Source organism: Hippopotamus amphibius, chromosome 3 (assembly GCF_030028045.1).
Source record: "Hippopotamus amphibius kiboko isolate mHipAmp2 chromosome 3, mHipAmp2.hap2, whole genome shotgun sequence".
Taxonomy (NCBI): domain Eukaryota; kingdom Metazoa; phylum Chordata; class Mammalia; order Artiodactyla; family Hippopotamidae; genus Hippopotamus; species Hippopotamus amphibius.
Window position 1 is genome coordinate 125,063,503 of NC_080188.1, and position 16,776 is coordinate 125,080,278.

The 16,776-nt window shown below is 47.8% G+C and overlaps 1 protein-coding gene across 1 annotated transcript; it reads left to right on the forward strand.

The window, feature by feature from the left end:
* The first annotated feature begins 3,000 nt into the window (after nucleotides 1-3,000).
* STIP1 (stress induced phosphoprotein 1) lies at nucleotides 3,001-16,484 on the forward strand. Its single transcript, XM_057729297.1, has 14 exons — nucleotides 3,001-3,094; nucleotides 6,513-6,722; nucleotides 7,664-7,805; nucleotides 7,963-8,104; nucleotides 9,581-9,749; nucleotides 10,763-10,889; nucleotides 10,987-11,089; nucleotides 11,355-11,475; nucleotides 12,213-12,309; nucleotides 12,451-12,575; nucleotides 14,865-14,901; nucleotides 15,105-15,208; nucleotides 15,387-15,559; nucleotides 16,015-16,484. The coding sequence occupies exons 1-14, from the start codon at nucleotides 3,086-3,088 to the stop codon at nucleotides 16,085-16,087; spliced, it is 1,632 nt and encodes a 543-aa protein (XP_057585280.1). The 5' UTR covers nucleotides 3,001-3,085; the 3' UTR covers nucleotides 16,088-16,484.
* The last annotated feature ends 292 nt before the right edge of the window (nucleotides 16,485-16,776 follow it).

Here is a 16,776-nt window from a genome sequence, read left to right on the forward strand (position 1 = left end):
TGTACCCTTACTTTTATTTTACAAATGTATATGGTACTTATTCCATTATCAGGCACTATTTTCAGTGCTTTCTAAATATCAAATCATTCACTCCTCACAACTACTCTGACATTGAAACTTTTTCATCCACATTTTAAAATGAAAGCAACTGAAGCACAGAGAGGTGAAGCAGGCTGCTAGAAGTCACACAGCCGATGAGTTTAAGTACCATCTGTCTCTCCCACTAGAAAACAAGATCCATGTGTGCAGAAGCTGCATCTGAGGGCTGCCTTGTTTACTGTTGAGCCCCTGTACCCAGAATAGTGTGCCATACATAGAACTATAAAGAAGATCTGTAAGAGCAGAGACCAGGTCACAGAGAGGGAGGGATGGAAAGAAGCCTGGAGAGAGGCTGTGGGGGAGATGATGGAAGGCCTGAAAAGGCCTCCAGAGGTGGAGGAAGAGCTGGGCTGGGGGGCAGCAGTGGGATTGGTAGAAGTGTGGTGGTTTGGGGACGGTGCCAAGAAGAAAGGAAAGCAGATGAGTAAGAGGCCAAATGCCTTGGAGTCACCTGCTCCTTCATGCTCTGCATCCAATAAATCAACAGATCCTGTCAGCTCCTCCAAAATGCATCCTGAATCCAACTTTTCTTACCCATCCTCTGCTCCCACCCTGGCCCGTGGCACCATCGCAGCTCTCCAAGAACCTGCAACAGCCCCCTAAGAGGTCCCTCTGCTTTCATCCTCTTCATTTATAACAGCCATCAGAGGGGTCCTGATGAAACTGTTGGATCACATCACTTCTCTGCTTAAAACTTGTCGGCATGTTTCCAAGTGAACACAGTGGCCTCCTATTCTGCAGGATCTGCCCCTACTTCCTCTAGCCCCCTCTCCCACTCCCTCCCACCCCTTCCTTGCCACTGCCATTCTGGCCACCCCAAGGCCTTTGCATTTATTGTTTCCTCCGATAGCAAGGTTCTTCCCTAGGATTTCCACACATCTCACTCCTTCACTTCCTCAGGTTTTGTTTTGTCTTTTTTTTTTTTTTTTTCCCCAAATATTAGCTTCTCACTGGGGTCTGACTTGGCCCTCCCACTGAAAATGCAACACAACCCCACTTGCCCAATGTTCTGCTTTGTCTCTACTGCAGATACACCATGCAAACTTTTTTTAGTTTGTCTCTCTTACTAAAATGGGCACCACAAAGACAGTGATTTTTGTCGGTATTGCTCACTGCATTTCCCCGGTGCCCACAATTATATCTAAGACATTATAGGGCGTATTAGATGAATTAATGATTATTTGCCTACCTGCAAGACACTGTACAATGCATCTGGAAAACAAGGATATAAAGGAAAACAAACACAAAGCCCTTGGCCCTACAAATTGTGGCATGGATACCAAAGTCTCTGGTTTAATATGTGATTGGACACATGTGTAGCCCATGATGCTGTGAAAGCAAATAACAGGCGGACAGAAATTAGTGAGCTCGTTGGGGACAGCTCATATCAGCCTGAAAGATCCCAGGAGATGCTAACCTGGCAGAGTTAGCAGAAGGGGGATCCCAGCAGAGGAAACATCGTGCAGGCAGGCGGAAATGTGAAGGAGCCCACCTAGTTCAAGAACAGGCAGGTCAGTGCGGCTGGAGTTTGGTGCTGAAGGTGAAGGACAGGGAACAAAGAGGTGGGGAAAGTAGGCCTGCCATGACAGACAGGCCCTGATCCCTAATCTAAAAGCCTCCAAGAGTTTCCAGCAAGGGAGAGGGTTATCAGGCATGCAGATCTGCAGTGACCTTGGCTGCAGTGTCGACAATGGGTCAGACAGCTGGGATGGAAAAGGGCGCTGAGAAGACAACCTATTGGCATAGAGGGCAGTTAAAACCCTGGGAAGGGATGGCATTACCCAGTAGGGGGTGGCATGGGAAGAGGGCTCAAGACCCTTATCCAAGCTCCCTCCAGACCCCAGTGATACTGCTCCAGGACGAAAAATCATTTCTCGCTCACGCTTTTAAGTCCTTTCTCTTCTCTCCGGGTACCTGCCATGCCTCTCCCAGGAGAGTAACGATTTTAAGTACCTCCGTGGCCGCCGCCCACCAGAAGGTGGTCCAGCACCTTAGGCCGGGCCAACTCCCCTTCATTAAGTGCTAATTACTCTACTGCACAAACACGAATGAGCCCACGGCCCTAGATCACCAAACTCTCCACCCGAGAGGTTCAGAGACCGTGTGCGTCTCCACGGAGGGGCCCCGCCAAGGTAAGATGCAGGGCCTGTCCTACGCAAGCCCCAGCGCCTTCACCACCACGCAGGATTGTGGAGCACCCAGAACCCAGCAGCAGGATCTGGGGATGGGCCGGGGGGCTCACCCGAGGCCGACCCTAACGGTCACCCCGGCTTCGGACCCCCGAGCCCGACGCTCGGGCTAAGCACCAGGGAGCGCTCTCTGCTCCCCGGGAAAGGCGAATTGCCTCGGCAAGACTCGCCGCAGAGCGAGGCAGGAAACGGCCCGCAGCAGTCTCAGCACCGGGACAGGGGAAAGGGAGGTTGTTACCTCGGACTCCCACAAACCACGGCTGCGGTAAAATCCCACCCTGATCTTTGAAGGGCAGCAATTTAAACCTATCAGAGCAAAGTGTCTGCAACTCACCGCCCAATTGAAATCTTCTTAAATCTGGAGGCGGTTTCGTCGTGGAGTCCGTCAGCCCAATGGGAGAGGTGGAAATTTCCAGAAAGAACAGGACCAATGGGTGCGGCCAGAGCGGCCACGATTGGCGGACCAAGTAACCAATCGCTGTCGCAGAGGTCCGCCCCTCCCTCCAATCTTAGAGCATGTAATGGGCGGGGCTTTTAGGGGAAGTCCAATCCCGAGACGCGGGGGAGGCAGAGCTGTCCACACTGTCCAATGAGAGAGAAGCAAAGATGATGGGCTAGACTTCAAGCCAATAGTAGGAAAGCTCGGAAAGCCCCCTGGAGGAGCGCGACCAGTGAGCCTGCGAGGAAGGGGCGGGATCCGGCGGTCCCGGCAGCTTCTAGTAGGTTCCAGAAGGCGGCGCGTGCGGTTGGGAACGCGGAGCGCACGGAGTCTATTCAACGGGGTTCCGGGCCGGGCTATGGAGCAGGTGAAGGGGGAGGGGTGGGCTGAGGCCCGGAGCCGATCCGGGACCCGCCGAGGCCAGGCCCGCGGGTGGAGGGGAGGGGTCGGCGTCCGATCCGGGCAGCCAGGACGGGGGCCGGGGCCGACTGAGCAGCCGGGGAGGCGAGGGCGTGAGGGCCGCGGCCGGCGGGCGGGCGGGCGGGGAGTGAGGCTTGGCCGCGGGGCGCGCAGGGTCGGCTCAGCTCCCGTCGCCACCCGACTCGGCGGGGTGGGTCGAGGGAGGCATCAGTTCGGCATGAGTCCGGCCCGCGGCAGGAAGACGAGCCGCGGCCAGGCCCCGGAGGCCTCCCGGGAAGTGGGTCCAGGCTGAGCAGGGGGATGGCGCTCGCGGCGCTGCAAAGGATGGAGGTGGGCAGGGGGCCTTGCGAAAGGCAGGGGAGAGCGGGTCAAGCTCTGGGAATCCGTCAGCTGGGAGGGGGATCAGGGGTTTCGGAAGAAGAGGCCACCCAGGACTTGGCCACAGTTAACTTGCAGGAATGTGGGGACAGGAATACACTGGAAGTAGTTGATGCACTTAGTAGCCAGTTGGGGGAAACCCCACTTCTCTGCATCTGAAAAGGCAGGGATGGAAGAGTGTTGAGTGAAGGTATGATGAGCAGCAGGCCAGCTTCTTTGCTTGATACAGGAAAGGGAGGGAGGGTGCAGCAAAAGTCCTTGGAATGAATCTGATCTCTACCAGTGTTTTACAAGTATGTGGGCAGCCCCTCCCCCCCCCCCCCGTTTCTTCTTGGTTGTGTTTGATTCAAGAGTAACTGAAGACTGATACTTCTAAAACATCAGATTCTAATTGCACAAAGAGGAATTAGTTGCTGCAGAAAATTTAGACTATATAAACAGCAAGAAGTAAGTGATTTGACTCCACTCGGCATTATAGGGAAAGAGTTTGAAGCTGCTGCTGGTTGTTTTGAGGTGACTTCGTTGTACGCTCTGGTGGCCTGAGGGTTGTGAAAAGCCTAGAGAGGTTTTATGCACCTGGAAGCTGTTATTAGGCTATAATGATTGATTGGGGGAGGGGGGACAGCTCGGCTTTTTTGGTGTGATCTGATCAACAGAGTCGAACCCTTTAGCCATATCTGGAGCCTCTTTGCTAAATTTTTAAAAATTAGAGCGGAGACGGAGAGGGTAATAAACATTTTCTGCCTTTGTGATAATTAAATGGTATCTGGGATTAAATAGGCTGTGATACAGACAAGAAACAGATTTCTCACATGAGAAACTGTGTTAAATTCAAGAAAAGCCCTCATCCCATGGTTATCAAAATAGGAAAAATTTCTTAGTCGCACTTGCCTATTTTAGAAGTGTACATACAGGTAGATTGTGAGTGACTAAACTCAGGGGCCACACGTTCACCATGCCCATTGTACAAATGGCCTGGCATTTTTACTCCAGGTGTGTTAGAACCTACTGTCTTATGCCCATTCAGTATGTAACAACTTTTTTCATTTTTTACTCTGAGATCCATGTTTCAGTTTTAGGAAGTACTCAAGCTGGACAAATTTGAGTGTCCACAGTTATGTTTGTTTGACTAAGTACTTTTCAGATATATCTCGTAGTGATAAACTTTTTAAACTTGACCCAGTGCAAACATACAACTATATAACGTGTCTAACAAAACAATTTATTGAATCGTATGTACCACATGCTGGTATTTTCTATTCCATTTGATGTTTTAAAGTGCTAGTTATGTACAACCTTGATTTCCTGACCTACTGCAGGTAGGTGCTTAGTTTGGAAAGTGTTTTGTAGGATAGGCAAGAACATCACCAAGCTGTTCTGAACTGCCTCCTGGTACTGATGGAGTTTTGAAACTTTTTGCCTCCTGGCCTGCCTCCTCTAAGATTTTTATCCCTTGCTTGCTAAATTTGATAGTCTCTTTACTTTTCCCTCTTAGAGGTTGTCTCTCTAAGATCTCTCTGCTATGCAGCCAGTTAATGTTGTAGGTAAACTTGATTGACTTTTAGTAAAAACTGTAAAAGTGCACACTGATTGTATATAAAACCTTATATAGGACAAATTAAATTTAAGAAAAAGTGGGGGGAAAAGATCTCTCTGGTTGATGAAGACTCCCAGTTGATGTGCGTCAGGGTTTCAGAGTCATTTTTCATAACAGAATTCTTTCTTGTGTCAGTACACTGGCTTATGGGCAGATGATAGATACCGAGAACGAATGACTTAGTATCTTGCGTGACACAGCTTGGTCTCACCAAGTGTGTATGCATTTGAGGGATGGCCCTCCCTTCTTGTAGGGCTCCCTGCTTAGGAGAAGCCTTTTAATTAGGACCCTGTTCTGATATGGCCAAGGTCCACTTCACTTCATTAAACCTTTTGGTGTGTTCCTGCTATTTTTGCCCTGGATATTTGAGAGGGTGGGGGATTGAACCACAGTGTTTCTTTATTCTTCTATTTAGTAGTATGTTAATATTTAAGTATGGCAGAAACTGATTTGTTTCTAATTTTTCTTTACCTGTTAAGGAACAGAGCCATAACCTACCATGTTGTGATACGTTACCACGTCTGTAAGTGGAAGTAGACTGTTCTCTGATCATAGGGGAGCGTCTCCATGCTCCTGAAGGCGCCACCCTGGAGCCAGCAGGTTGCTGGAGCATGTGTCAGTGCACACTCAGTCTGCTTCCTGGGTGCCTCTTCCTGTGAGGAGTAACTAGGCCTGTGTTCAGTTTGCCATTTGAACTCTGGAAATCCATGACAAATTTCTTTTTCCACAAAAGGAAATCATCAGTGTGACCTAGAGTGGCTTCATCAGCTCAAAGTAGAGCCTTTTGGAGGAGTGGCTGGAGTTGTTACTGATCCACAGGGGCGCCATGAACAAGCAGTCTCAGATTGCTTCTTCCTGGTTATTTTATTTTTTCCTTGCTGGTTCCCAAAGGTGTGGGAAATGTAAATTAATTTATGATTTCTCTTTTCTGATCTGTAGAGTAACCTGTTTGTCAATAGCTGCAGAAAGGAATGAGTGTCACCTAAGAAAATGGGACTAAAGAAGCTTTTTTTAATAAATTTACTTATTTTTATTTATTTATTGGCTGCATTGGGTCTTTGTTGCTGTGCAGGCTTTCTCTAGTTGTGGTGAGCAGGAGCTACTCTTCATTGCAGCCTGCAGGCTTCTCATTGCAATGGCTTCTCTTGTTGTGTAGCACGGTCTCTAGGCACGTGGGCTTCAGTAGTTGTGGCTTTGGGGCTCTAGAGCGCAGGCTCAGTGGTTGTGGCGCACAGGCTTAGTTGCTCCTCGGCATGTGGGATCTTCCCAGACCAGGGCTCGAAGCTGTGTCCCCTGCATCGACAGGCGGATTCTTAACCACTGCGCCACCAGGAAAACCCTAAAGAAGCATTTTATGGAGAGAAACTATATTGGCTCCTCTTCTTCTCAGGTAAATGAGCTCAAAGAGAAGGGCAACAAGGCCCTGAGTGCTGGGAACATCGATGACGCGTTACAGTGCTACTCTGAAGCCATTAAGTTAGACCCCCAGAACCATGTGCTCTACAGCAATCGCTCAGCGGCCTATGCCAAGAAGGGAGACTACCAGAAGGCTTACGAGGACGGCTGCAAGACTGTTGACCTAAAGCCTGACTGGGGCAAGGTAAGCCGTGTGTGAGCTGGGGTTCTTCAAGTGCGGAGAAGCTCCTTTAGGGGCAGTTTTTTTGTTTCTTTTGCTTTGTTTTTTTAATGTATTAATTATTCAAGTATTGGTGAATTAGGATATTCCTAAATTCTGGCTACTGTAATGAGATTTTTATTTATTTATTTATTTTTTATTTATTCTGTTTTTGGCTGTATCGGGTCTTGGTTGCTGCTGGCGGGCTTTCTCTAGTTGTGGCGAGTGGGGGCTACTCTTTGTTGCGGTGCACGGGCTACTCATTGTGGTGGAGCACAGGCTCTAGGCATGCGGGCTTCAGTAGTTGTGGCACGTGGGCTCAGTAGTTGTGGCACACAGGCTCAATAGTTGTGGTGCACGGGCTTAGTTGCTTCTCAGCATGTGGGATCTTCCCGGACCCAGGCTCAAACCTGTGTCCCCTGCATTGGTAGGTGGATTCTTAACCACTGTGCCACCAGGGAAGCCCCAAGGGGGCAGTTCTTAAATACGCGCTCTCCTGGCCTGCCTAGTTGCCTATCCCAAGAAACTTATAGTTGATTATCCCGTCCCCCAGTCCTCCTCCTACCTGTTTGAGACTGTTCCTCAGAGTGATGGCATGTTTCATCAAATTGGAGGTCCCATCAGTTAAGACATCTCTTATTTTTTTTGTACTACTAAGAAAGAAAATAGTGCCCAAAAAACTGACAACTCTTAGAGTCACAGGATGAACTGGGGTGGGGCGGGTGTGTACCTTAGATATTTGGCTGTGTTCTCCAGGGTCGATTCATACTGCTGTTGTATCCTGCTCCTCTTTCTGGGTTTGTTTGTTTGTTTCGGCCTTGATGTTAATACCCGTTTTGTTCCATGAAATGTAAAGGAGATTCTTTTGAGTTCATCTTGGGAATTTACCTCTAGGTGTCTTTTGTATTTTTCTTTGCTGGTTTAAGGGCTATTCACGAAAAGCAGCAGCTCTTGAATTCTTAAACCGATTTGAAGAAGCCAAGCAAACGTATGAGGAGGGTTTAAAACATGAAGCAAACAATCCTCAGCTCAAAGAAGGTTTACAGAATATGGAGGCCCGGTTGGCAGGTGGGCATCAAGTACACTGTCCTTCCCCTTTTATTTACTGTTATTTTTTAATCGGAATTAATTTTGAGGCTCCCTCCATCCCCTGGTGTCAGTCTAGTAGGATATAGGGGCATAGTAACCAGCTTCCTGGTGATGTGCTTTCCTTTGTTTGAAACAGAGAGGAAATTCATGAACCCTTTCAACATGCCTAATCTCTACCAGAAGCTGGAGAGTGATCCCAGGACAAAGACTCTGCTCACCGATCCTACCTACCGGGAACTGATAGAGCAGCTGCGGAACAAGCCGTCCGACCTGGGCACGTAAGTCAGGGTGGCACGGTGTGTCTCTGGAAATGAATGTGGATGTTGTGCTTTCTTCCTGAGATCCGGTGGCAGGGGTTCCCTTGACCAGACGGCAGGGTTTCTGCCTTTTTTTGTTTTTGTTTGTTTTTTTGTTTTGTTTTAATTAATTAATAAATTTGTTTTAACTGCTGCACGCAGGCTTTCTCTAGTTGCGGCGAACAGGGGCTGCTCTTCGTTGCAGTGCGTGGGCTTCTCACTGTGGTGGCTTCTCTTGTTGCGGAGCATGGGCTCTAGGCGCGTGGGCTTCAGTAGTTGTGGCACACGGGCTTGATTGCTCTGTGGCATGTGGGGTCTTCCCGGACCAGGGATCGAACCCGTGTCCCCTGCATTGGCAGGCAGATTCTTAACCACTCTACAACCAGGGAAGCCTCTGCCTTTGTTTTTATTTTTTATTTTTATTTTTATTTTATTTAATTTTATTTATTTATTTATTATTTTTGGGGGGGGTACACGAAGTTCAGTCATCTGTTTTTATACACATATCCCCGTATTCCCTCCCTCCCTTGACTCCCCCCCCCACCCTCCCTCGAGTCCCCCCCACCCTCCCCGTCCCAGTCCTCTAAGGCATCTTCCATCCTCAAGTTGAACTCCCTTTGTTATACAACAACTTCCCACTGGCTATCTATTTTACAGTTGGTGGTATATATATGTCTGCTACTCTCTCGCTTCGTCTCAGCTTCCCCTTCACCCCCCGCCCCCTCCCATGCCTTTGTTTTTAATTCAAAGAGCATTGGGAGTTTATTGCTTTATGTATCGTTGTATATTTGTATTTCTAGAAAGGGTCGGGGGAGCATATATCAGAGTAATCTGGAGTGTTTTTTCTAACCCTCCCCTGCCTCTTCACAGCTCTCCTACAATGCTGACCTAGCACCAACCCTATCCTTTCTATACGCATAGGCCCCTCCTCCCCCACCCCACTTTTCTGTTGGTATATTGCAGTGGAAACTCAAGGTCGAAAGGACATCACATCTAAAGATGTCTCTCTAAATCTGGTACTGATGTCTGTGACTGAATCCCTCTGGCTCCTGAGATCAGACAAAGTGTACCTATAACTCATTTCTCTGTCTATCTGCTGGCCTTAAGAAATAAATCTGATCTCTGCTACCTCATATTATATGGATTTTTGAAGGGTTGCGTATTCCCCAATTGTAACTACTTTTTTGGCTGCACCCCATAGCATGTGGGATCTTAGTGCCCTGACCAGGGATTGAACCCGTGCACCCTGCATTGGAAGTGCAGAGTCTTAACCACTGGACTGCCAGGGAAGTCCCTCCCCAGTTGTAACTCTTAGTACAGAATCTAGCAGTCTTCTCATGGGTGAGAAGCTTTATATTTATAGACAGAAATCTGAGCTTTAGCAGTAAATGGGTTTAAAGATCAGTTGTGGAGAAGACTAAGTGCTATTTTCTCCCTCCCCCCCTCCCCCAATACTAGGAAACTGCAAGATCCCCGGATCATGACTACTCTCAGCGTCCTCCTCGGAGTTGACCTAGGCGGTATGGATGAAGAGGAGGACATTTCGACACCTCCACCACCTCCTCCTCCCAAAAAGGAGACAAAACCAGAGCCAATGGAAGAAGATCTTCCAGAGAATAAGAAGCAGGTGTCTCTCTCTCTTTTTTTTTTTTTAGCACTCTTTACAATCACGCCTTTAGAAACAGTCCACTCAGCTAGAAATAGGTGTGTTAGATGGGACCATCTATAGACTTTGGCTGGCTGTGATTGAGTGCTCAGCATGTGCTAAAATTATTATTAATTAAAATGGCCAGTGTGTTAAAAGGTCTGTGTAACAAGCAATTTCATAGGAATCGTGTATCTCAAAGTCTTCAGGCAGCAGGAACTACTAGTCTGTACTCCCACGGCCGATGTGGTTCTGGCAGTGTGGGTGTGAGACAGGGCCAGCCAGTAAAGTTGTATGCTCCTTGTCCTTTCTGTGATCCAGAAGAATGTTGTCTATGAGTCCTCATGCTTTTATTTCCTGGTTGGATACGGGGTGTAATTGAAAGTTGTCCGTGTTGCTAAGTGGACAACTTTCAGTCTTCCAGAGCAAGGAGGCATGTGCCTGCACGATTTCATTTCCCGTCTTATAAATGGGAACAGCAGATTGTTGCCAAATTTAGCACCTTTAAATGGCTAAGCGTTGGTTGTTCGCGGTGTCTCAAAGCTGGAAAAAGGCCCTACAGTGTGGGTTGGTAGTGAGCTTTGCTGAAGGCTCCACTAGGACAGTCCCTTCTTCTCCTCACCCCCTCTTACTGGTGTTCCCTGACAGCTAAGACCCCAAGACAGCATGTGACAGACACCAACTTGCTCAGCCTCAGAATTAAACATAGCACAGAACTATGTTGTCCTCTCTGAAGTTATTTCAAGCTGAAGGGATTTCCTCTCCCCTGACAAAGATCCAGGAGGGCAGGTGGGATAGGGGGGAGTTTCAGAGGAAGCAGAGATGAAACTTAATTTTCCATCCTAACAGCTGATACTTCACTGTGGGTGTGGAGAACCTGCTTCCATAGTCTTGTTAGTTGTATGCACTGCACGGTACCTGTGACGTCACAGGCCCTTGCTCTCTGCTGTCTCGTTAGATGTGCTCAGTGCTCACTTCTTCCACACTTCGTCTAGGCACTGAAAGAAAAAGAGCTGGGGAATGAAGCCTATAAGAAGAAAGACTTTGACACAGCCTTGAAACACTACGACAGAGCCAAGGACCTGGACCCCACTAACATGACTTACATAACCAACCAAGCAGGTGAGGCCCAGGACGCGGGCGTGGGCGTGGGAGTTGTTTTGTGGTCAAGGGGAGAGGCAAGGGCTGATTCTTCTTTCTTGACCCTCCTGCCTCGTAGCTGTGTACTTCGAAAAGGGCGACTACAGTAAATGCCGGGAGCTTTGTGAGAAGGCCATTGAAGTGGGGCGGGAAAACCGAGAAGACTACCGACAGATTGCCAAGTACGCTTGACCGGGAATACCTTGAGTGGTGTGGAGGGTTCCATGTCTGCGTGGGGGGGTGCTGCTGGCTGCACAAGCTGCTCTGTTACCTGTGGGCTGGAAAGGAGGCTGCAGGATCCAAGACAGAATGTGTTGGAAGGGCATGGTGCCTGGAACAGTGATGTGGGACTTCTATCTAGTTGGTTGCCGATGTGTTTTCTCTGCAGGGGCCGACCTTGTCTGTGCTCTGCCCTCAGCAAATTGTTTTTCCTCTTGTCTTTGTCAGAGCTTACGCTAGAATTGGCAACTCCTATTTCAGAGAAGAAAAGTACAAGGATGCCATCCACTTCTACAACAAGTCTCTGGCAGAGCACCGAACTCCAGATGTGCTCAAGAAATGCCAACAGGTAGGTAGGGAATAAGGGGTGTTTTGTTATTTCTTGTTTTATTTATTGTTGTTATTATTCAATAAAGAATCTATTGTCTTTGGTCCTTTTATATGATGCTGCCATGATGACAACATGTAGGGAGTAACCCAGTTTTTCTGCTGTCCTCTTTTGCCCGCCAAGGTTTCAACCTTACATGTGTTGATGTTGAGGGTCAGTGCGCTGACAGTGTTGTGGTGGTTATTGTCACTTAAGTTTTTTCTTACCTTATACAACCAAGTTATGTAGGGGTGCTTTTATTCACAGGCAGATTGGTCAGAAAATTGAGTTGTGAATACATACATTGTTTTCACATAGGGCGTATTTTGGTACCAAGTGTGTGTCCACACTGCTCATTCTTTTTCACAGCGCGCGCACCTTGGTAACGAGGAGCATAGAATTGTTTTTTTTTAAGTTGAGGTGAAGTTGATTTGCAGCATTATACTTCACTTGTACAACATAGTGATTCAAAACTTTAATAGATTGTACTCTATTAAAGTTGTTATAAAATATTGGCTCTATTCCCTGTGCTGCGTGATATATCTTTGTAGCTTATTTACTTTATACATGGTAGTTTGTAAGGAATATAAAATTATTAAACCGAAAATTAAATCTTGCCAGCAGTACTCTCTGAAAATTAAAATTCTGATCAGGCTTTTTATTAGCCCCGTATTTATGTTTATGAGAGTTTAAATGACTATTCTGAGAATTTTTTTTAGGCAGAGAAAATCCTGAAGGAGCAAGAGCGGCTGGCCTACATAAACCCTGACCTGGCCTTGGAGGAGAAGAACAAAGGCAATGAATGTTTTCAGAAAGGTGCCTGCAGCTCAGATGATGAAACTTTTGGTTAAGAGTGATGTGCATGTTGCTTTCTGTGCCTTGGCTGACTGTGGGGTAGACATGCTCTGGTGGGAGAGATTTTACTTTATTTTTTAAGTTTGCGTTTTCCCTACCCAGGGGACTATCCGCAGGCTATGAAGCATTATACAGAAGCCATCAAACGGAATCCAAAAGATGCCAAATTGTACAGCAATCGAGCTGCCTGCTACACCAAACTCCTGGAGTTCCAGCTGGCACTGAAGGTGAGGCTCTGGGATTGCGGGATCACTGTTAATGTAACTTGTACATAAGGAATGTGTTTTTCCTCTCTTCCTGTTTTCATCAACATCAGCTTGATGTTCTTATTTTGATTGTAGATTCAAGGTGGTGGTGCATGTGTGAGGCTTGTAAAAATACAGAGTCTATGTCTACCCTGTCCTGGCCTGTGGAGTTGTTAGTGGTTGGGAATATTTGGGAAAGTAGATCCTTTTCTGTCCCCATTGCCCTTCCTTATATTTTTGTTGTTTTCCCTCTTTAACATTTTAAATGTACAGTTGAGTGGCATCAAGTACATTCACATTGTTGCGCAGCCGTCGCCACCATCCATCTCCAGAACTTTTTCATCTGCCCAAATGGAAACTGCATCTTTTAAACACTTAACAGCCAGCCCCTTCCCCCAGCCCCTGGCAACCTCTGTTCTTTTCCTGTCTCTCTGAATTTGATCATTCTAGGGCCCTCCTAAAAGTGGAATCATACAGTATTGGACCTTTTGTGTCTGGCTAATGTCACGTAGCATAATGTCTTCAAGGTTCACGTTGTAGCTTATGTCGGCATTTACTTCGTTTTTCATGGCTGAATAATACTCCATTGTGTGGGTCGACCACCTTTTGTGCGTGCATCCATCCATGGACATCTGGTTGTTTCTACCTTTTGGCTGTTCTGAACAAGGCTGCTGTGAATGTAGGTGTACAGATACCTGTTTGAGTCCTTGGTATCAATTCTTTCAAGTATTGTACGCAACAGTGGAAGTGCTGTAGTTCTGTGTTTAGTTTTTTTAAGGAACTGCCTTCCTTTCCACAGCAGCTTTACCATCCTTCCTTTCTTTCTTACTCCAGTTAAGTAGGTCTGCTCCTGTCCGTCACAACAGGTGTGGTCAGATAGAAGTTCAGCACTGGAGGAGTTCCTCTCCTTTGCTTTTTTGAACATGAGCTGCTCTGTGCCTCTTGGCGATTTTTAAACTGTTCTCTAGGAGATAAACCTGGACCATCTTGAGGAAACAAGACAAAATATGGTCTATCTAGAGATGCCAGTATCTGCGTCTATGATGGTTTTGCTCGATGCCACTATCTTCTGGATCTGTCTGGACTGGAGACATCAGTGCTGCTGGTGGCACTGCACAAGGGCAGGGTCAGAAGCCAGTTGGTTTGTAAAGCAAAGAATAACATTGTTAGTCACCTGAGAGGTAGAGCAGGACTTTCCCAGTCTGCAGGTGGGAGGAAAGAATGAGTAGAATTGCTTCTGGTCTTAGAGCTTCTTGGTAGAAGTTGATTGGGCCCCGGTGCACACGCTACACTGCATAGCATTCTTTCCCCCGTAATTTTATGTTTTGAAGATATTTCAGACAAAAATACACAGAATACCTGTGTTTTCCACCTTTCTTCAACCACAAGCATTGACACTTTTGCCAAACCATTTGTGAAAGGGAATGATACGTTTTGGCACCTGACCTCCAAATTCGTGAGCGTACATCTCCTAAGGTGACTCCCTATCCAGTCACAGTGTTACTAGCGCCTGATAATAGCAAAGTTAAGGCCACAGTGCCTCTGCTGTGTGTCTGTATTCAGATTTCTGCACTTGTCTAAAGATAAAGTTTTAGAGTTGTCCGTATCAAGGTCCATTGTTTCATCTGGTGGTCATGTCCTCTGTGATCATGTCCTCTTTAGTTTCTCAGACTAGAAGTTTCCCCACCTTTTGGGGTTTTTTGTTTGTGTCGTTTTTTTCTTAACATCAGCCTTTTGAAGAGTCCAGGCCCTTATCTCATATGAGATGATCCATGATCTGGATTTGTCATCCCTTATGGTTCTGCTTACCTTGCTTCTCTACTCTCCTTCTGCAGGGCCTGCTGCTAAATTACCAAATTGCCGGGATTAACAGAAACACTAGAGCAGGGAGGGTTCAACTGGGAGATTGGGATTGACATATACACACTATTATATATAAAATAGATAACTAATAAGGACCTGCTGTATAGCACAGGAAACTCCACTCAGTACTCTGTAATGACCTATATGGGAATCAAAAAAGAGTGTGTATATGTATATTTGATTCACTTTGCTGTACACTTGAAACTATCACAACATTGTATATCAACTATACGCCAATAAAACTTAAAAAAAACATGGAAAATAAAACAGAAGCACTTAGAACAGAAGTAGAATGTTCTGTAATGGCCCTGGGTGAACAGTTAGATTTGTATTTCCAAGTGATCCATCTGCCCTAGGGTAGCTCCTCTAAAGGAATGAGCCTTATTCTGTTCTGCCTTTCCTTTCTAGGACTGTGAGGAATGCATCCAGCTAGAACCGACCTTCAGTAAGTGCCTTTCTGTGCTGCTTCTCTGTCCCCTGACTGGCCAGAGGGTTGAGAGGAGAGAGCATATTCTTCGCCTGTTTGTCTTTGGGGCTCGTAACATTTAGGAGCTAGTGTCAGGCTGAGGAACGGTGGTGTTCAGGTGAAGAGATGAAAGAGCAGCCTTCGGAGGTGTGTTTTGGGTGATGCCTCGCCTCTCTCTTTAGTCAAGGGTTATACACGGAAAGCAGCTGCCCTGGAAGCGATGAAAGACTACACAAAAGCCATGGACGTCTACCAGAAGGCACTTGACCTGGACTCCAACTGTAAGGTAGGGCTGCTCTGGGCTTCAGTGAGCTCTCCCCTGCCTCTGTTTCTCTGATTCTCCCCTTGCACCTGTTTCTCTGTATGTCTGTTTTCCCCTCAATTACCTCTGTTATCTTGGACCTGCTGCAGCAGTGAGCCAGGTAGTGCTAACACCCTCCCCTTTGGGCTCTGCCGGGATGCAGGAGGCCGCAGATGGCTACCAGCGCTGCGTGATGGCCCAGTACAACCGGCACGACAGCCCTGAGGATGTGAAGCGGCGGGCCATGGCCGACCCGGAGGTGCAGCAGATCATGAGTGACCCGGCCATGCGGCTCATCCTGGAACAGATGCAGAAGGACCCCCAGGCGCTCAGCGAGTGAGTCGAGTTGGGGGAAGACGGCTTTGGAGGGAAAAGATGGACAAAAGCAGTGAGAATGCTGCAGTGTGATCCGTCGGAGTGGAGTATCTGTAGTGTGATTCTTACTTGAAAGGTCGGCAAGTTGGCAGTGATTTGGAAGGGCTTCGTTTGTTAGTGGCCATGGCTTAAGCGGTTCGTTGAAGAGACCAGTTTTGCTGGTAGAAAGGTCTCAGCTTCAAGCTGTGTCCGTGGACTCCTGTGCAGCGGGGCTGGTCAGGTTCCAGCCGCTGGCAGAGGAGGCCCGTGCAGTTCTCCCGTGGGGCAGTCTCCTCCGGGACTCCCCCTTCACCACCTCTTGTTTGTTGATGGTGTGCGGGGGCAGGGCGGGGGGGTTCATTGGGGCTTGCTCTGCGAGCAAATAAGAATTTTTATAGCTTGTCTCATTTCAAATAACCTTGCCTCTTCTTTGTCAGACACTTAAAGAATCCCGTGATAGCGCAGAAGATCCAGAAGCTGATGGATGTGGGTCTGATTGCAATTCGGTGATGACTTGCTCATCCTCCCCTTTCCCTTCGCCCTCATGTGGAAAGAGGAGCTGGGACCGCGGCGGGCAGCACGGAGCAGGAGGAGAGAAGGGGAAACAAGCGAACAACTTATCTATATATTTATACAGACCTATGTGGAAGATCCAGAGACTTGTCCTTGCATATTTGTGCAGCCGCTGCCTCTGGGCCCTCCCAGCACACGCATGGTCTCCTTCCCCTGATCCCCAGTCGCTGTCTCAGCTGCTCTCCCATAGTTGGTTATTTTTTATTTGGGGCAGTGGGCTTGTATGGGGAGGGGAGGGTGTTCTTCCCAACCTCAGGTCCCAACTGTCTTCACATTGTTAACTCCACGTCCTCTTCTCCAATAAAACAAGCCAGTCAGGCGTGGTTATACATTGGTGTGTCCTTGAGTAATTTTTTTGCCGAAAGACTTTGAAGCAGATGTCCTGCGGGGGTCACAGCCTGGATTGGGCAAGGTGTGAGTGTGCACTGACTGCTGGGAACCAGTCTCGCTCGCCGTAGAGGGTGGGGTGGCTGCGAGCTTCATCTGTTCCGTGGCCTCGGGCAGTGGCCTCTAGGTGGTGCTGTCGCCCAGCAGACAACTGAAAGGGGCCGTGGGGGCACTGGACCCAGACTGGCTCCAGCTCCAGAGGGTCACGTGAACGTCCAGGTGATCCCGTGCTGTCAACT